The 20,845-nt window shown below is 48.2% G+C and overlaps 1 protein-coding gene across 1 annotated transcript in view; it reads left to right on the forward strand.

Annotated features, from left to right (window-relative positions):
* JAG1 (jagged canonical Notch ligand 1) overlaps positions 1-8,000 on the forward strand; it is a 36,174-nt gene extending 28,174 nt beyond the window's left edge. Inside the window, exons 16-26 of the mRNA XM_004751569.3 lie at positions 517-630; positions 743-856; positions 999-1,115; positions 1,615-1,642; positions 2,121-2,206; positions 3,322-3,435; positions 4,029-4,138; positions 4,244-4,477; positions 4,666-4,797; positions 4,986-5,136; positions 5,998-8,000. Of these exons, the coding sequence (XP_004751626.2) occupies positions 517-630; positions 743-856; positions 999-1,115; positions 1,615-1,642; positions 2,121-2,206; positions 3,322-3,435; positions 4,029-4,138; positions 4,244-4,477; positions 4,666-4,797; positions 4,986-5,136; positions 5,998-6,455 (1,658 nt within the window). The 3' untranslated portion in view covers positions 6,456-8,000. The remainder of the gene's footprint in view (positions 1-516; positions 631-742; positions 857-998; positions 1,116-1,614; positions 1,643-2,120; positions 2,207-3,321; positions 3,436-4,028; positions 4,139-4,243; positions 4,478-4,665; positions 4,798-4,985; positions 5,137-5,997) is intronic.
* The last annotated feature ends 12,845 nt before the right edge of the window (positions 8,001-20,845 follow it).

Consider the following 20,845-nt stretch of genomic DNA (forward strand, 5'->3'; position numbering starts at 1 on the left):
GCTCGGTGTGGGGGTGGGCAGGGGAATCCTCACAGGAGGCTTGTCTTTTTCATGGGAAGGAGGCCCTGAGACCCCAACTGTTCTTGTCCTGGGATAGCATCGCCTGTGTCCTGTTAGTGTTTGTGAGTGCCTATGACAGGCCCCAGGGAGGAGCTTCTGCGAGGAGCTGTAAAGGCAGACTGTCATTAGGACAAAGACCCCTGCTTGCAGGGAATGTAATCCTCTTTCTGTTTTGATTATAATTTCTGCCTGTGCTGACGTTAACTTCCGTGGCAGCGACAGAGGCCTCTCCCTGTCTTGCCACCTTGTGGGGTTACGAGTAACCCAGCTGAGGGCTCCTTTCCTCCTGCTGAAGAGTGAAAGTGTGAAGAGTAAAGTCCCGGGATTGCTCAGCTGGTCTTGGACCTCGGAGTGGAAACCAGCGGGTGGAGGTGGCCATAGGAAGGGGTGCGGTTCTTCCAGGCCGTGAACAGTTCTGGAAACTTCTTGAGCTGGGTGTCTCCTCTTTGATTCTAGACATTAATGACTGCAGCCAGAATCCCTGCCACAATGGGGGCTCGTGTCGTGACCTTGTCAACGACTTTTACTGTGACTGTAAAAATGGGTGGAAAGGAAAGACCTGCCACTCACGTAAGTGGTAGCTGGCGGGGGGTCCCCTCCATCCCCGGAACTCCTCCAGCCTTCCCTGTCTTCTGTGAGGGGGGGCTGGCCAGGGGCTCACACAGAGATCCCCCTCCTTCAGGTGACAGCCAGTGTGACGAGGCCACATGCAACAACGGTGGCACCTGCTATGATGAAGGGGACGCTTTCAAGTGCTTGTGCCCTGGAGGCTGGGAAGGGACGACGTGCAACATAGGTAGCTCTGCCCCACGTGGGGTTGGCAGTGGGCGTGGCTGTCTTGACACCTAGGACTGTTCTCCCAGCAGGTCTGCTTCTTGGCTCCTGGGACTGTCCGTGGAGCCTCAAGGAGGGTGGTCCTGTCTGTTCTTGTCTTGTAGCCCGGAACAGCAGCTGCCTGCCCAACCCTTGCCACAATGGGGGCACCTGTGTGGTCAACGGGGACTCCTTCACGTGTGTCTGCAAAGAAGGCTGGGAGGGGCCCATCTGTACTCAGAGTGAGTGTCCCTCTGCCCCACATGCCCTGAACTCTGTAAGGGCTGCAGGAGCACAGCCTGACACCCTCAGGGACTCGCGATGGAAACCAGAAGCAGAGCTGTTTGATGTCTGCTTCTGCTTCACCTGGGTCTGTTCTAACGCACTTGATGGACTGCAGCCCTGACCTGGGCATGAGAAAGTCGCCGAGGAGATAAGTGGAGACAGATGGTGTCTGCGCTCCCAGCGTGGGTCTGACCAGCAGCCTGTCTTCCTTCTCTTCTCACAGCCCCCTGCCCGCCCTGAGCGGGGCCTCTTCCTGTGGGGTGTCCCACGGCATAGGGAACAAACTTGTGGCGCAGGCCTGGTTCCAATTGAACAGAGGTCGTCAGCGCCTTTTGCTGGTGTAAACTACGACTCTATCAGACAGGTCTTAGGGAAACAAGGGGTGTTTCTACATACGGTTTTAAACTGCTTTGCCGGATGAAGGCCTCGGTGTTAAGTCGTCTTTTTACTTTGCAGATACCAACGACTGCAGTCCTCATCCCTGGTAAGCATGACCACCTTTGAAGCCAGCCTTTCTTGGACACTTTGTGCATGGGTATTCCCCTGGGATCTTGCCTGGAATGCAGGTTCTGCTGCTGGAGGCCTGGGTGGGGCTGCAGACCCTGCCCGGGGCACATATTCCCAGGGGACACTGGTTCTGCTGGTCCGCAGACCACACTTTAATCAGCCAGGCTGTCTCCCCGTTGGGAGCTGAGACTTTCCACCTTGGCTGTCCACGAGGATCACCTGGGGAGCTTTTAGAAGTTCCGATGCCCAGACTGCAACGGAGACCTGTGACTGAGCGCCTCTGGGGGTGGGACCCGGGCACTATTATTTTTAAAGCTCCCCAGGCAATGGGGAGTGTGTCCAGGGGTGAGAGCCACCTAACGTAACTGGCATGGCGCCCCGTGAACTGGCTGGCGGAGTCGTGGATCCGTGGATTGGGAGGTCAGTAACTGAGGCGGTCTTTGCTTTCTTCTTAGTTACAACAGTGGCACCTGTGTAGATGGGGACAACTGGTACCGGTGCGAGTGTGCCCCTGGCTTTGCTGGACCTGACTGCAGAATAAGTAAGGACCAGGCCGAGTTGGTTTCCCCAGTGGTGTTCTTGCCCCTAACTCCCAGCCCTCAGACCAACACTTTTCATCTTGAAAATGGTTAAAGTCACTCTTCCCTTTAGCCCTGCCTGAGAGGTGTATAACGTCCCACCTCCAGCTGGCATTAAGGTTCTGGCTAGGGCCAGAAGCTCCCAGATACCTGCTGATCCTTCCCCCGGTAGTATGGCCCTCGTCTAGGGGAGGGAGTTTACCAGCCACAGAATTGGACGATTAATCCATTCTGAGGCCGCAAGGAAAGAGTGCTTTTCCCCTTGACTACGCTGAAGTCATTGGCACGTGGACATAAGCCACAGAGGACAGAGCTATCGGCAGTGGATGGGACTAGGGTCTAGTGGTTTCCAAAGGTTTGGTCAGGCCTTGGTGAAATGATTAAAACAGGAGGCAGGCAGTACAGTTTTTCAGGGTGCTTAAGGTTTTTATTTTGAGACCTTTCCTACCTTTTTATATGCCCTTTAGTTTGGGTGGGATAGCTATAATTTTCATTCTCATCCCAAATCATTTAAAATTTTACTAGTGCTTGAGTCTGGGACTGATTGGTCTCCAGCACTAAGTGGCGGTAGATTTGGTCTATTTCATGTTTCTAAATTGTGTTGGCAAACTGTTGCCTTGACCCACAGCCTCTTTTTGTAAATAAAGTTTTATTGGCACACAGCTACTCCTTTATGTACTGTCTTAAAGCTGCTTTCATGCTACAACAGGGTACAGTAGTAATGACAAAGCCCATTGGCCCACAAAGGTTAAAATATTTGACCCTTTATAAGAACTTTGCCAGTCCTTGCTCTAAGTTGTACCATCTGATAAAAAGGAACCTATTTCATCAAAAATTGCTGCCTCCTGAACTGACCCTCAGCTGCTCAAAAGTCAGGCTAATGATCTTTGGGGGGCAGTAACGTGCTTTTTGGGGTACTGATGATCGATTTATTTAGGTGCTGGTTATGTAACTCATTAAACTCAGTAAACTTATACTTAGGGTCTATATGCTTTATCTGTATGTTAGGTTAGTAAAACCTTAGAAAAAACATCACTGCTTCCCACTGGAGCCTAAACTTAATCTCCACTTCTCCTAGACATCAATGAATGCCAGTCCTCACCATGTGCATTTGGGGCAACCTGTGTGGATGAGATTAATGGCTACCGGTGCGTCTGTCCCCCAGGGCACAGCGGTGCCAAGTGCCAGGAAGGTATGTGGGTCAGCCTGCAGCTGCCTATGGGGCGAGCGGGCCCTAGTCACTGCGGTTACCCTCTGACTGTTCCCGAGCGCGCACTGTGCTTAGGGGGAGAACATGGAGGGGGGATGTGCAGAGGGAGTCACGGGGACCGGGGAAGCCTAAGGGGCCCCCTACAACTAGGGTAGCTGTTTGTAGTCCGGCTCTCGGGCAGTTCTGCTCTGTGACAAACCATCCCAAGACGTGGCCTACAGCAGGCATTCATCGTGTTGGTCGGGGCATGTGGGGCAGATGTAGTGAGAATGGGCTACGGGCTGGGCTCAGGTCTGTTCTGGGCGCTTCCTCCCACTCTGTGGATCAGTAGCCCTATCTGGCGAATGGCCAAGCTCAGCTGTGAGCGACTCTGCTCACATCACCCCCCCACAAAGGCGGCCCTGGCACAGCCCGGTGGTCAGGGGACCACGTGCGGAGGCAGCCGGTGAGGGAAGAAGACCTGTTCTCCCATGGCCCAGCGCAGAGCTGTAATCCCTCCCTAACAGGGAGGAAGTGAAGAGTAGAGCGCCTAACAGAAAAGGACACCCTTTCCACTCAGGCATCCTACCTTGCAGTTTCAGGGAGACCTTGTATCACTGTGGGGAGTGTGATACCAGATGGAGCCAGGTGGGACGATGACTGCAATGCCTGCCAGTGTCTGAACGGAAGGATCGCCTGCTCCAAGGTACGGCAGGAGGGCTTGCGCCGCTCGCCCCCGTGCTGGGTTTGCTGCTGCCCGGCGTTCCTCCTGAGCTGCCCTCTCCATTTCTCTCTCTCTCTCTCTCTCCAGGTCTGGTGTGGCCCTCGACCTTGCCTGCTCCACAAAGGGCACAGTGAGTGCCCCAGCGGGCAGAGCTGCATCCCGATCCTGGATGACCAGTGCTTCGTCCGCCCCTGCACGGGTGTGGGCGAGTGCCGGTCTTCCAGTCTCCAGCCAGTAAAGACCAAGTGCACCTCCGACCCCTACTACCAGGAGAACTGTGCCAACATCACGTTCACCTTCAACAAGGAGATGATGTCACCGGTAGGGAACCAGCGCTTTTTCAGTTAGGCCTGGCGGTGTGTGTCTGCTTGTTCCGAAGCAGGAACGTCCCCAGCGAGGCGCTTGTCGAGCTTCCATTCCTGACTTCCAAGGAAACCTCGGCTGTTTTTTGTGTTTTTTTCCCTCTTCTTCCAGTATCTTACATGGGTGGTTTTCAAATGTGATTCTAGGGTCTCACCACAGAGCACATTTGTAGCGAATTGAGGAATCTGAATATCTTAAAGAATGTTTCTGCCGAATATTCCATCTACATAGCCTGTGAGCCTTCCCCGTCTGCGAACAATGAAATACACGTGGCTATTGTAAGTACGAGACCCAGTCCCGCTTCATTATTACTTGGTTGTGGGTGGTTCGCAAACTTGAGTTAGCCACTGTCCAGACAGAGCGAGGTCGCTGCAAGTGAGTGTGGCACACGTGTTCAGTAACTTTTAGTAATGGCTCCTGTGGAGTGTTGCCCTGACCGTGCAGCTGACCGTTCTCCTTTTTCCAGTCTGCCGAAGACATCCGGGATGATGGAAACCCGATCAAGGAGATCACTGACAAAATCATAGATCTCGTTAGTAAAAGGGATGGGAATAGCTCACTTATTGCTGCCGTGGCGGAAGTGCGAGTGCAGAGGCGGCCTCTGAAGAACAGAACAGGTAGGTGGCAGGTGGGGACGGTGCCCTGGAGGGAGGACTGTCCGATAGATCTCGGCTCACCACCCAGCAGGTGGGGCATTAGCTGACAGTTTCCCCTCTTGAGGACCACCCCCAGCCCCCCACCCCACCATATAACTGGGGAAAACAGAGGCCAGCTGCCATGACTAAGGTCCTGGGGTGATGGGCAGAGGTACCTTCTTTCCTGGCCACCACACTGCACTCTCGGAAGCCGGCACCACTGCCAAACACGCACCGTCTCTAGGTCCACTGCGGAGCCCTAGGGCAGAGCATTGCTGTGCCCTGAGCTCATGGCCAGGCAAACCCTGCTGTGGCATTCTGGTGTCGTGGGACAGTCTGGCCTAAGCACCGTGAGACACGGGTTTGGTAGGCAGCCTGATGGCCCTGCGGGACAGCCATGCTCACCTTTTGACCCTCATTGTTCGAGTGAGGTGAGAAACTGGGTACATGAGAATATGGGACATCTGAGCTGTGCGTGCTCCGATCGGGTTGCAGGTCATGCTGCAAACCAGATCCTCTAGTGAGCTGCGGCCCGAGGAGCCAGACTTTCCTGGACTGAACCAGATGCTCCTCTCCACAGAGCCATCAGGTGCCTCGAGGAGCTGCTGCTGTGCCTGGTCTTTGGGGACAAACGTGTCAGGGTCCCCAAGGGCCCCAGTCCTGTACTTGCTTATCAAGCTGTGAAGTGACAATATGTGGTTGTGAAAAGGGACTTGTCCCCATGGCACCCCTTTTAGGAATGACGGGCAGGAGCCACACCAGTGTTGGTATTCTGTTGTTCATGTGATGGCTTTTTTTTTCCTTTCCTTCTGAGAGCTCATTGGTTTTGTGCCCGCCTTACAGATTTCCTGGTTCCTCTGCTGAGCTCCGTCTTGACTGTGGCTTGGATCTGTTGCCTGGTGACGGCCTTCTACTGGTGCGTGCGGAAGCGGCAGAAGCCCAGCAGCCACGCTCGCTCGGCCTCCGAGGACAACACCACCAACAACGTGCGGGAGCAGCTGAACCAGATCAAAAACCCCATCGAGAAGCACGGGGCCAACACGGTCCCCATCAAGGATTACGAGAACAAAAACTCCAAAATGTCAAAAATCAGGACACACAACTCTGAGGTGGAGGAGGACGACATGGACAAGCACCAGCAGAAAGCCCGGTTTGCCAAACAGCCGGCCTACACGCTGGTAGACCGAGAGGAGAAGCCCCCCAACGGCACGCCAGCCAAACACCCAAACTGGACAAACAAACAGGACAACAGGGACCTGGAAAGCGCCCAGAGCTTAAACCGGATGGAGTACATCGTATAGCAGAGCGCGGGCGCGGCCGCCGCTAGGTAGAGTCTGAGGGTGCTGGGGGCTTGTAGTTCTTCAACTGTTGTGTCCTAGTCCAGTCTGAGGCTGTCGTTGACTTAGAATTCCTGTGTTAATTTAAGTTTTGACAAGCTGGCTTACACTGGCAATGGTAGTTTCTGTGGTTGGCTGGGAAATCAAATGCTGCATCTCACAGCTATGCAAAAAGCCAGTCCAAAGTGCCCCCCACCCCCTGGCGCACACGGCCCACAGCCGCCAGCTCTCGGACCAGGCTCCCCGGACAACGCCCGGCCCCTGGGCCTTGAGCTCCCACTTCTGCCAGCTGTCCCAATGGTGATGCAGTCTTAGGATCATAGTTTTTATTTATATTTATTGACTCTTGAGTTGTTTTTGTATATTGGTTTTATGATGACGTACAAGTAGTTCTGTATTTGAAAGTGCCTTTGCAGCTCAGAACCACAGCAACTATCACAAATGAGTTTATTATTTATTTTTTTTATTGTATTTTGTTGTTGTTGATGTTGTTGGGGGAGGGGGGACTTTGATGTCAGCAGTTGCTGGTAAAATGAAGAATTTAAAGAGGAAAAATGTGTCAAAGTAGAATTTTGTATAGTTATGTAAATAATTCTTTTTTATTAATCACTGTGTATATTTGATTTATTAACTTAATAATCAAGAGCCTTAAAACATCATTCCTTTTTATTTATATGTACGTGTTTAGAGTTGAAGGTTTTTGATAGCATTGTAAGTGTATGGCTTTATTTTTTTGAACTTATTTTCTTACTACGTGTTGCCTATAAGCCAAAATTAAGGTGTTTGAAAATAGTTTAAAACAATAGGATGGGCTTCAGTGCCTGGAATACTGGTGGAATTTTTTTTTTTTTTTGTACGACGTCAGATGTTTAAAACACCTTTTATAGCATCACTTTAAAACACGTTTTAAGGACTGACTGAGGCAGTTTGAAAATTAGTCTAGAACAGCAGGTTCTTTTTTTTTTTTTTTTCTCTGCTTTAGACTTGAAAAGAGACAGGCAGGTGATTGGCTACACAGCAGTTTAAGGGAACAACTTTGAGCTTCAACTTTATGTAGCCAAAACGTGAGTGGTTGAATATCATTAAAAATATCAAATTGTGTGAAGTTGGAAGCACACCAATCTTATTTTGTAAATTCTGATTTCTTTTCACCATTCGTATGTAATACTGAACCACTTGTAGATTTTTTTTTCGTTATCTACTGCATTTAGGGAGTATTCTTATAAGCTAGTTGAATACTTGAACCTTAAAATGTCCAGTAAGATCACTGTTTAGATTTGCCATAGAGTACACTGCCTGCCTTAAATGAGGAAATCAAAATGCTATTGCAAAGTTGAAGATCAAAAAGGCTTATGAAAGTTAATTTCGTTGGCTCATCACTGAGACCGTGAAGATACTTTGTATTGTCCTATTAGTGTTATGAACATACAAATGCATCTCTGATGTGTTGTTCCTGGCAATAAATTTTGAAAAGTACTATTTATTAAATTTTTTGTATGAAACCTGGAACAGTGTGGCCTCTTCTGAGCTCATGTAGTTTTGCTTGGCTCTGCCTTGTGCCCCTGCCACCCCGCCGAGTCTGTTCTGGTAACCGGGGTGTGATAAATAGGCCGCGCTTGACAGGGGCACGGAGGGAAAACTGAAAGCGTTTTCAGCCACAAAATTCAGCTGACGTTCTCCCAAAAAACAACAACAACAAAAAAAGCCAAAAAAAAAAAAAAAAAAAAAAAAACCACACCACCCTGGCCTGCTGTGAAGCCAGAGAGCTGTGCGAGCCCCATCTCGGGGGCCCTGATTCCCTTGTTACTCAACAGCAAGTGTGAATACTGCTTGAATAAACACCACTGGGTTAACGGCCTGTAGTGTGGAGGTGAATTGTTTGTGAGCACTCACGGGAAATGCCCACCATACTAAAAGGGTTTTTAAAAAGCTTGGAATTAGTGTTCAGGGAGGAAGAGGGTGATTTGGTGCCTTCAATCTTTTTTTTTTCTTTTTCTTTCCCTGGTTACTTGGACTAATATTAATGTCCTGCCATCTGGACCACACCCTCGTGGCTTCTGTGCACGCGCACACCTCCAGGGTGGTTTTATGCACAGGAGGTGGTAGCTAGAAGCTTCTGGGGTCAGAACCATCTACTCCTCACTTGTGCCTGGGGAGTCCGTGTTTGGGTGGCCTCACCACGTAGCCGTGGGGTGCCGGGTAGCTGGCCTTCAAGGAGGTTCCAGAGGTTGCCCATTTGTACCTGTTGAGGACAGGAGAGCTGTGGTTCTTCCTGTGGCTGCTGGTGCCAGACGCCAAATAGCTCTGCCCTCCCCCCCCCCCCACCCACTGCCACCCCCCACATGTGGGGCGGGGGAAGCTTCGCCTCTGGCGCCTCTGTAGCCAGGGATGAGCCGCGGGGACAGGCGCATGGATGGCTTCCAGCAGCGGCGTGGAGCTGCCAGGAGTCCTCTGCTGCTGAGGAGCAAGCCAAAGCTTACCCTCCCTGGAGCTGTCCCCCAGCGTTGCACAGTCGGCCACCTGCCACCTCCGGTTTGCATAGGTTTTTCTTCTTTCTTGGGGAAGTTTTCTTCCATCAGGCTAGGAACTTTGTTCTCTGATGGGTGTCTGTTTAAGAAAGGGCGACGGGCTTTAAAAATATCCCTAGCTTTTTGTGCCTGAGCAGAGAGCACTGAGGAGTCAGAATGTCAAAATTCAGAGCAGTGTGCCTGGGCTTGCTGGGAAGGCAGCCTAAAGGACCTGGACACCAGCGAGTCTGGATTCCCACGACATCTCCCTGCCCTGGTGGAGCTGTACTTTCTGTCCCTAATCTCTGCCAGTGAACATTTGGTTTCTGGAAGGTAGGGTGGCTGGGAGGGAGGGAGTGCTCCGGTATAGACCCAGTGAGCCAGGACACCATCTGATTTAGCAGTGCTCAACTCAAACCCCATCCCAAAGCAATACCTTGCTCCAGTGGTTTGTGAACTTGGATTCTTCAGGACCCCAGAATTCCTTGGGTAGTTGCCAAGTGCTTTAGTGCCAAGAGGAAAACAAAAAGTTTAATGAGCCTCTGCAATTCTTTATTCCAGGAGGGACGTGATCTTGAGATTCACATTTGTTTTAAGAAGACTTCTCAGTAGTGAGAAGGCAGAGATCAGGCTCCTCTGGGCATGGCTCAAAGCCAGGCCCTTGATCCTAAGGGGCAGTTTTCCCCTTTCTCCAGGTAGAGGTAATCAGGCAAGGGAGCTCTGGTTATCTTGGGGACGACGTGGAAAAGAAAGGACTCCATACCTTTCCCATTCTCCATTAATGTTCTGGGCCCTCTTCAAGCAGACCCTGGAAGAGAAATAAGTTTTTCGTCCAGAAACGTGACCAACTCGAGCCCCAGCATTAGACCATACCATGAAACTCCAGTAAGGAATTAACTGGAAGCTGACTGTGCTGAGAGAGTCTAGACTTAGACAATGTAAAATCAGGAAAGTGGGTGGTGGCTCTGTCTTAACTGACTACAAGTCCAGTGAGACTGGGCAACAATCAGAAGCATAACTTGACCGCGGGTTTCTCTCCATGTAGAGTCCCAGGCCTGGTCCAGGAGTGGGGATAGGGAATCTGTATTTTCAACAAGCTCTTCCCTCCCTCCCCTTCTTCTCCGGCTTGTGGGTAGTAAAATTTAAGAACAACTCTACTGAAGCACTAAAGTATAAGCTCTTCATTAATTACAATGTTTTTCCTCCTTGTTAAACTGAATTAATTAGCCTGCAAGCCAGTTTGTTGCTAAATTGCCACCTGACATCATTTTTAAGTAAAATAATTGTACTGCCCCTTGAGCAAGTTGTGGTCTCAGTGCTTCATGTTTATTGGCTGATCTGAGGGGTCAGTGAGTCAAAGTTAACTTATTTGGTAAGAATTCTTAGGTACCCAGGAGTCCAAGGAACAAGAGCATGGGTTTCCCACCTTCCTCAACAGTGTATACCTGTCTGTCCAAAAGTGAGCGAGTGTGTCACTAAACACCAGTTGTCTTTAAAGAGTAAAAAAAATAAATAAATAAAAATAATTCCTATGGACCTACAGAAGCTTGCAACTTGGGCTGGGCCACGTTTTCTATCATTTCCGCTTCGGCTGCGGCTCCTCGCCTCTACTGGGAATAAGAAGCAGCAGTTCAGAGGTTCCTGGTCTGGGAAGACACACAAGCACTGGGTTATGGGAAGCCTCCTCCTGCTAATGTGTATTTATACTTTGTGAGCTCTGATTCATCCTAGCATTGGAACAGAAATCTGCTTCCTGAGGTTCTGTTTTTAAATAGATAGTTTGCAAAAACAACAATTATTTTTCTTAGCATTTTTTTTTCCACCCCACAAGCAGCTAAACATCCCGGCCTGGGCTATGTCAGTCTCCAGCAATGCCAACAGACAGCTTGGGTACTGGAGGCAGAAGGGTGCCCCAGGGCAGTTCTGTAGAGTGTCGGCCCCAGAAGTGTTAAAAACAAAGGTTAGAAACCATTAGGGCAATCTTGTTGCGTCACTTCAAATCCATGAGACATTTCTGGGACTATTAAAAATAACGAATTTCCCTTTGTGAACAGCTGCCTTCCGACGGTGGTTAAAAGTAAGGGCAAGTGGGGGTGATGCTCACGGGACCCCAGGTCCCATGGCACGCCCGCATGGCACCCTTTGAGTGCGTGTCAAAAGGGCGTGGCTCTCTTGCTTTGGACATAAATTCCACCTCTGTTACTTGCTCTTGCATGCCGGGCACAACCTTCCTGGCTTAGAGTGTGTTTCTTTCAAGTCCCAGGCAACTTTTACAAGTCTTAAATTATGTATCATTAGGCATGGGTCTGGTATTAACCTGTGATACGCACAAGTCGGGCGGGGGGAAAAAAACTTGGAGAGAGTGAAGGCTCTCCAACCAATAGGAACCTGCCTGCTGCCTCCCTGACCGCGCCCCCCGCCCCCGCCCCTTCCCCTGCAGTATCCTCACCAGGGCACCTGAAGGTTGAGTTATCGGGAGAGCAAAAGCAGATGCCAGCAACATGAAAGAAACAGCTTTGTTTTAAAGAGAAGCTCTCCCAGCAGGGCCAGTGGGGCTGCTCTGTGGTCCCCGAGGGGAATCCAAGTTTGCAGCTGGCTTCCTAATGACTACTCAGGCAACCGAAAGATTTGGCTCCCACTCTGACCCTGAAGAGTGCAGAGAGGCTTCCTTTCATCAGGGCCGTGACATGCGCAGTTGAAAAGCCTCCGTCTTAGACTCACTGGACAGTGATGCAATTGGAGACCTTACCCATCAAAGGCTCCAACCCACATTATTTTCCCAGGATAGGAAACTGAGGCCTAGTGAAGTTGGAGGATTTGCCTACGGCCACACAGAGGGTTAGCAACAGCCGAGACTAGAACCTCGAGCTCCTGCAGCTTGGGTTGCTGTAGTTTCTGGGGATTTGCCAGATTTATGTCCAGATCCTGCCTTTGGTGTGAATTTCAAAGGCACACAATTGGGAGAGCAGTGATTAACAAAAAGGGGCTGCAAAGCCTCAAGGGAGGCTGCAGAGAGCTGCCAAGGAGACACTGTCCCCAGGCTGAGCGGTGCCTCCCGCAGGTTTCGCCTAGAAAAGTGACATCTTTATAAATCTGATAGCAACAGGTATTTTCTGAACCAAAGGCTGACTAAGCCCTGTCCCTTTGGAGGTGGTTCCTTTGTTCTTGGGCAGCTTCAGATTTCCTTCTCAGTTTCTGCTTCACAGAACTAGAACATAAGACTGAAGGAAAAGAGGCTCAGAAAGGAAACTGACAGCCTCACTCACTACACCCTACTCCTCTGTGCACGAACCCGCAGGCACACACACGCATGTGCACACACACACGCACGCACACACTCCTTACACCTCTCAGGACGTTGGTGCTGGTCTCCATGTATGAAAGGGGGTTGGGAGGGTCCTGGCCAGTGTCAGGTGATGGCAACTGTGATTCGGCTTCATCCCATATTCCCTCAACACCCCTGCTTCCCCCCGGCAGGCTACTTCCAGATTATTCATGGAAAAATCATCCAAGCATTGAACAATACTAACATCCACGTAGCCTGAATGCAATGAAGTTCACCCTGTCCAGTGCACAGCTGGGCCAGCACAGGCAGATCTGGGAGTTCCTGGCACTGCCTATGGGCAGCTCTCCTTCCTCCACCCAACACCCCAAAAAGCCTACTCCTCCGTGCTCTCCCCACCCACCACAGAGGGATTAGGAATATATCCCACAAGTCAACTTTAACCTGTTTGTCGTGTCAGGATAAGCCAGAACTACATATTATGCAAAAATTTTCTTATGCGCTGAGGCACCCACGCTGAACAACTAGGAAAAACCTCAACCTGGAGACTAAAAACATAAACTCTCCAAGTTCAGGACGTTAACAATCAGGCTCTCTCTAGGGGCTCTCTCTCCGGCTTTGCCAGGATGGTGTGTGGAAGTGTTTTTTAAAAAGGAAGCAAGGCCCAATGCAGAAAGGGAGAGCAAAAATGTGAAACAGCTACAGGTTTGCACAAAACTAAGGACAAAGTGCGAGCGAAAGGAAAGAGAGTGGGAAGAGGTCTGAAGCGGGTGGGCAAGACCTCTCCAAACCTCCTTTCCCTACACAGCCACGACCCCAGTATTTCTGCATGTCCTGGGAGCTCTTGGTACAACATTCAACAAAAGAGTTACTGAACATTTCCTCCAGGGTGCCGTGCCTCCACGTGGGCCTGATGAGCAGCCTGTTGGCTTTCACCTTCTCGGTATGCAAAGCCAGGCTGTCTGCTGAGTGGCAAAGGCATATGCTCTGGAGCCAGACTTCCTTGATTCCAATCACAGCTCTTCCTTCCCGATTTCTGGCATGGTGTTTTTTTGTTTTGTTTTGTTTTTTTGCCTTTGCGGTATTAAGCTCACATAGCTGCAGCCCAACAGCAGAATTTCTGTCCTTTGGGGTTGGACAGACCTGGATTCTAGGCTCTGCTACTTACTAACTTCAGAGAGTTCATAAAATTCTTTGCATCTTAGTTTCCTCATCAGTGAAATGATGATAATAAATGTGTGCCACTGTTCATATTCATGAAAAGGGCTGTAAGAAGAAGAAAGAAAAGTGTTCTGTGGGACAGGATGTAGAGTCCACTAAGAGATTAAGGAATCCAGCTAGATTCCAGTGATAGTCTCTGTTCTTGCCACTAAACTGGGCCTCCCTCTGCGAAGAGCTAAGGAAGGGCCATTGGATCTGGAGGTAGACAAAAATCCAAGATGGCCCCCAGAGATTCCTGGGCCCTGGCTATTTGATTGAACACTAATCCAAGTACTGCTGTGAAGGGATTTTGCAGAAGTAATTAAAGTCTCCAATTAGTTGGCCTTAAATTATGGAGATTTTCCAAGTGGGGCTGACCTAATCACAGGAGCTCTTTAAAAGCAGGGTTTTTTTCCCCTCTGGCTGGTCTCAGGAGAAGTCAGAGACACAAAATGTGAGAGGTTCAGCATAAGGGGGGGGGCTTTCTCCATACTTGAGACAAAGGCGGCTATGGGGCAAAAACCCGAGAATGGCCTCCAGTTGCTGAGTGAATTCCCCTGATCACCAACAGGAGGCTGGAGTCCACAGTGTTAAAATGGCAAGGAACTGAATTTTGTCAAAAAACCCAAGGGAGCTTGGGAATGGGTCTTTCCCTAGTTGAGCCTCCAGATGAAGATACAGCCTGACCGACACCCTGATCTGAGTCTCATGAGACCCAGAGCAGAGGATCCAGGTAAAAAGTGTCAGAACCTGTGAGAGCATTGATTTGCAATGTTGCAAGGTGCTAAGCGCGTGGCTGTTCCACAGCAACAGCGAAATTCTCCTCTAACGGGAGCTGTACCAGGCTCCGTCATGTGGTGGTCTTGGTTCCGGTTACACAAACCATTGGCTTTTCCCCAAATCAGTTCAGTGCCTGCTATCAGTGCAACAGAAAGAGAAGTGTATTCAAGACAAGAATGAACTATAGGACCACAAGAAAACTTGGTTCCTTTTTTTTTTTTTTTTTTTTAAAGATTTTATTTATTTATTTGACAGAGATCACAAGTAGGCATAGAGGCACAGAGGCAGGCAGAGAGAGAGAGGAGGAAGCAGGCTCCCTGCCAAGCAGAGAGCCCGATGCGGGACTCGATCCCAGGACCCTGAGATCATGACCTGAGCCGAAGGCAGCGGCTTAACCCACTGAGCCACCCAGGCGCCCCGAAAACTTGGTTCCTGATTAAATTCTACAAGTGTGTGGTCTGCCAGTGTAGGCAGCTCTCGACAGCCTCTAAATAATAGCAATCGAACATGGTTCTGTCTTCCATATCCATCCTCCCTACCCTTTTATATAGTTAGAGCCAGACGAGGTAAACCCAGGTGCTTGGCCTTGGAAGGACTTTAGGGCACAAGGTCTTGGGTCAGTTTTCTCTCCTTACGGAATGTGATGTTTGACTTGTTTTCTTGATGAGGTTTTCAGAGGACCGGACGTCCCAGAAATAGTTGGTAATGGCCTCCCCACCACCAAGCAGCTTTTCCCTCGAAGGAAGTTCCCTCCTCAGCCAGCCATTTGCTCTGGACTGAGTCAGAGTTAAGTATCAAGCCCAACTTTCTCTTGTACCATCTCCCCTGTCCTGAGTCTGCCCTCATGGGCAACTGGCCTAGATGAACATGCAGAGCCAGTGGCAGAAAGTTTAGGTTTCTCTCAAGTTCAGCAAGCTTTCCTGAAGTGTTAACCAGGGCCTGAATTAGACCTTATAAACTTGCAGAACAACAGCCCAAATCGGGCTGGATCCAGAATCCAGAATCCAGAACCAGGATCCAACCAGGATCCAACCAGGATCCAGAACACATAACTTGATAAACCGGTGTTAAGGAATACTATCTTCAAGAGAAAACAGAGCCAATTTGATGTGGAAAATTCACAGATGGACAGTATTCTTGTCTTTGAGCCTGTATAGAGGTTTTAGGTGAGATCCAGAAGGTTCTTCCAGCTAGATAATTAGCATCAAAACAGGAACCCCAATAGCAGATCCCCTGAATCTCTGCCATGGAAAGATCTTGCTCCCAGAAGTGCTTTCATACTGATGGGCACTCTTCCCTGGGGAGCCCCAGAGGACACTTTACCAGATGCCCCAGGGTCTGCCCATGCAGTCACCACTCTGCTCTAGATGGTCACCGGGCGAGCAGAAGGCACTGGGAAAAGGCTCATCAGGGGAGCAGCATTTTAAGGGGAAGGCACAAATCAAAGCCAGGCTGTTGCTTCACCAGCCATGCTTCCTTCTGGCATTGTTACAGAGGGCCTTCTAGGCGCCTCCTGCTGGGACACATCCCAGTCTGCCACATCAAGGCTGGAGGTCACCCTAATACACCATTCCACCTTCTCTCTCTGACAACAGGAATGGATTGGCTGGTATTAATCCTCCTGGGCACCCACAGTGGGTTTGGGAAAGAGCCTTCTGCATGCTTCTCACCAGCTGAGCATGTTAAGGAGGAAGAGAAAAGGCCTTATGAGCCACTGGGCTTAGAAAAGTTCCCAGTCAATCCATCACCTGCCTCCTCCGGAGAAGGTTCTGCCAGGGCAACCCACAGTTCCCGGGGCAGGTGGGGAGAGGGACATGAGGCAGCAAGTGGAAGTAAGAGCTCCATCTGCGTCCACACGCCAGTGTGTGTGCATACATCTGTATATGTGTGCGTGTGCACATGTGTCTGCGTGTGTATCCAAGCGCGGAGACAGGACTAGTCATAGAAGAGCCGGTGAGAGGGCGTGGGAGACTGGGAACTTATTTATAAAATCTCTTCTGCCCTGAAGCAAGTCAAACTCCCTGCTGAGGAGTTGCTTTTTCTTCCTCCCTTTTGAGTCCTGTGTGCTGAACTGACCTCTCCCCAGCAGAGGTCAGCGCTCGGCTCACCCCGTGCACACTCGGCCTTCTGGGGCTTGATCGCCTTAGAAGCCTGAAGACCAGAGAATCTTCAGCTCTAATTTCTGAGAGAAAAGCTGTAGTAAATCTCGTGAGGAAGCTGGCCTGCATGTGTGTTTTAAAGAAATACAGATGATCTTTTGGGGACTGTGGCGAAAACAAAAGGCCCACAAGAACACTCTACTTCACCGGAGTCCTCTCCCACAGCCTACTTCGCCCACTAAAATAAATCAGGCTGCGTAATGAATGAGGTTTTAAGAAATGTAACTGAACTTAAAACACAAGGTCAGCATCTCATCCTAGGTAATCCTTGGGAGGATGAGAAATTCTCCTGATTTTCCCACAGGGTTATTTCAGATGTGCTTTCGGAGCCAAACTATTTTAAAAGCGTTCATTCTTCCACTGCCCTGCCACATGTGAACTTGAGATTCACACGCACTTTTCGAGAGCTTATTAGTGATATTAATGATCGTGGATCAAAGGCAAACCCTGGACAATTATTTAGGTGCTTTAAAAACTCGTCTTCTGTACAGAGGGCAGCAATTTCTCAGCGTTGGCAAAGATGACGCTGCTGGGACGTGTTGGGTCCTAACGCCGCGTTACTAACACAGAAGGCCTGAAGGAGAAGGCAGAACACATTTCTTTTGTGATGAAAATGTCCGCCTATTGACACCTTGTCCCCAAAGCATTTCTCTTTCATTTGAGAGCAGGCGCACTCCCGAGTTGCTTGCACGCCCCTCCTATAAAGGACAAGCAGCTCTGAGCACACCCTGCCTCTTTTAACACCCACTAAAATTTAAACACACGCACACACACACACCCTACATATTAAAACAATTTTTAACCATGGCTTCTCATCAGAATCAGTATTTGAAGAACCTTTTTTTCTCTGCTCCATGCTGAGCAGAGAGCCCGATGCGGGGCTCGATCCCAGGACCCTGGGATCATGACCTGAGCCGAAGGCAGAGGCTTTAAGCCACTGAGCCACCCAGGCGCCCCAAACTTTTTTTTTTTTTTAAAGGTTTTATTTATTTATTTGACAGACAGAAATGACAAGCAGGCAGAGAGAGAGGAAGGGAAGCAGGCTCCCCACTGAGCAGAGAGACCAACGCAGGACTCGATTCCAGGACCCCGAGATCACGACCTGAGCCGAAGGCAGAGGCCTCAACTCACAGAGCCACCCAGGTGCCCCTATGTATAGACCTTTTAAAACTGCTGATACCCAGGCCAAATTTCAAGGATTCTGATTTAACCAGAAGCTACCCAGTTATCCCAAAGTGTGGACGGTGTGAAGAACCTTGTTCTTAAAATGGATACAGAAATTACCACATGGAAGTGCTAAGAATGTGTTTCTTAAAATGATTACAGAAATTACGACATGGAACTTCACCTATAGTGTGGCACTTAAAATAGGAGAGAATTTTATTTGACAAAGGAAGAAACTGAGGCCCGGGAAGTTGAATGACTTGTCCCAAAACACACAAACCAGTTAGTGGTAAAGCAGTAGCCTGAACCTGGGGTTTGCAGCCTGGAGCACCAGACCATCTCCAGTCTCTGGATCCCCAGCCCAGACCCCAGGCCCAGGGCAGGTCAGTTTTCCCGTGGGCTGGGCCAGCTAGCGCGCTACCAGGAGCAAACCACTAAGAAAGGCACTTTGTTTCATCACTGCAGCAGTTCTCAGCATTTCATGCTTTTCAAGTGTATGATCCCAACCTCATACTGAAACGCCTCTGAAAAATCATGTATAGATCCAAGGGGAGATACATATACTAGCAATCAGAGGGGCCTGGGATCCTCTCCTAAAATGCAATGTAGACGAAGAGTTGGACCAGGACTTTATTCAGTGATGAACAAGGACTAGATCCACTCAGAAAATGGAAATGAGTCCACTTGGGAAATGCCAAGATTCTTCTGGAAAGGAGTCAAGGTTGCATACTTTAACCTCTCATAAGAGGGATCTCTCTTAGCTCACAACTCGAAGAAATGGGAACATATCTGCATTGTAAAGACCACCCCGGAATCTTACACCTCACACAGGATTTTCCAGACCTAAATGTTCAGAAGCAGAGCTCCTTGGGATTATTTTAACATAGTGTTCAAAACCACAGAGTTGTTTCAAGGAGGAAAAAAATCTCTAAGAGAATATAATTTTAAATCGCATGTTCAGAAAAGGGCATTTTGGATATATACTCCTTAGGGCGAACTCCCTTGCTTTAGAGAAAGTGATACACACTAATTTAATTTTTTAAAACAATTTTCCTTTTTATTTTTAAAGCAGGTTTGTTTCCTCTACATACTACTTTGATCCATGTACCTTCAGGCATGTTCAACTCTTTTGTAGTTGAAGTAGTTCAAACAAAACAAATGACAGGATAAAGGCGATGGGGAGAAAGAACTCTCCTGGTGATGGCTGCAGCGTCTGGCTTCCTACCTTGATTAATAAAACTTATTCTGGGATTCTCTCACATCCATATCTATGGTCACCTGATCAGATGTTTTTGGGGTCATAATATAGTTTTACTGATTCTTCTTTAATTAAAAAAAATCAAGATTTTCGATAAGCAATTCTAAAAGCAATTATCAAGTAATACATGGTAATATTATGCTGCATAATAAAACTTACTTGAATGTGGTAAAAGTCCAGTATTGAGTAGTCAGCCACAATTAAAGGTAATAATTTCAGACATTCAAGTCCCCTCTGGTAAGTGCACACACTGACAGGTATTTGTTCCTTGTCTTCTTAAATAAATATAGAAGCCAAATTAGAAGGAGTTCTGTAGATTTCTGAGAATTTAATTATATCATTAAATTGCAATACCAATGATCCATATACTGTCCTGAGTAATTATCTGCATTAAACTTCATTTTACAATGCTTAATTTACTTAAGGAAGATCTTAAACTGCTTAACAGAAATCAGCTTAATTTTGATTTTTTACTTGCTCCACCATTTTTTAATTCATTAGTGTTTCAATAACAAGGAATGAACTCTATCGTCTTAACAAAATAAACATGGATATTTCCTCATAAGAGCAAAGAAGAAAACTAAAATGATTCCCATATTCAAGTCATGGAATGCTGAAGAGAGGATTTTTGGCTCTTAGGAAAGGCATTTGTTACCTCAAAAGGAAGGCCATTCACTAAAATTCTGTGGAAATAGGACAGTGGGGCCTGCCAAGAAGGAATTCAAGGAAACCGGGAATGGCAGCACTGTGATCCCAGGCCATTCTCTTGGGCACAGAGGTTTCCTTCCCTTTTGTGCTTTGCCCTCACCAAGCTCTTGCTAAAATCAAAGGCCGTGTGATACAAAACAATTCATACTAAAATCCAAACACGACACCAGAAGCAAACAATTAACTGTGATCCCACTGTTGTCCCTAAGACATATCTTGAGATAAGAAACAAGCTATATTCTCCATATATCAAACTAAAGCGTTTTTAATGATTCTTGCTTTTTATAAAATGAAATACATTTTCTTACTTCTTTGACATAAATAAAAAAGCTATAGCACTCACTCCTCTATCCCCAAATTGCTGCTCCTTTGCATTTAAGAATTTATATGCATATCTGGACAACAGTTAACCTCCAGTGGCAAATAAAAAAAAAGTGTAAGAAAAATTACACTGCCTGTCCTCAGACATTTCTTGTTTAGAGACATTAAAAAACAACAACAAAAACACAAAACTCAACATCAATCTATTAAAAAGTCATCTGAAAGCACATGGATGTGACTTAGAAGCCAAGACACTGAGAAAGTTCAAAGTTGTAACAGTAACAGAAGTGGATCCACATTTCTCCCAAGCAGCAGAATTTTAGGGACTTGAGCATAAATTGAGTTTGGGTTATTAAGTTAAGTGGTTGAAGAACTTGTTCTTTTTGACTAAGAATATTGACAGCCTCTCAGATTTTCGGATGTGGAATTAATAAGATTATTAAGAGTGTCAACACACAAACCACTCCCAGTCATAGGGAACTCTGCATTTCCCAGCTAATAAGCAACAATAAAACCTGGCAGCCATTTTCCCCTTTGTACTTTTAAACATCCAAAGAATCGCACAACCACTCAAGTAATAAGAGATCCGGGGGGGTTTCAGACATGTGGAAGAAAATGCTTAAAGGCAAAATTCCTCAGACACATGCCCCAGTGCGGAAGGGGAGAGCTGTTCCCTCCGTTAATCCTGTGACAATCCCATGTGCATGCGGGCTGTGAGGAAGACCCTATCAGTCTACAACCACAGGTGCTATTTTCCCTCTGAGGTCACAGCAATTGTTATTTCCACAAATATATCAAACTCTAAAGCTAAGGCTGCTCTTGAGAGAAAATCATTAAATCACAAAGATTGGCTGTACCACACAGTGCAGGCCCCGGTTAACAAATGAAAAAAACTTTTCAATTAAAAGCTTTTCTCTGGCGCCTCCATAGCAAACACCTCCCAGTTCTGGGTTAGCAGCAGCTATTGTTCTGGA

The sequence above is a fragment of the Mustela putorius genome, unplaced genomic scaffold (genome assembly GCF_011764305.1).
Source record: "Mustela putorius furo isolate JIRA1106 unplaced genomic scaffold, ASM1176430v1.1 tig00000874_pilon_pilon_pilon, whole genome shotgun sequence".
In the NCBI taxonomy this organism is placed as follows: Eukaryota; Metazoa; Chordata; class Mammalia; order Carnivora; family Mustelidae; genus Mustela; species Mustela putorius.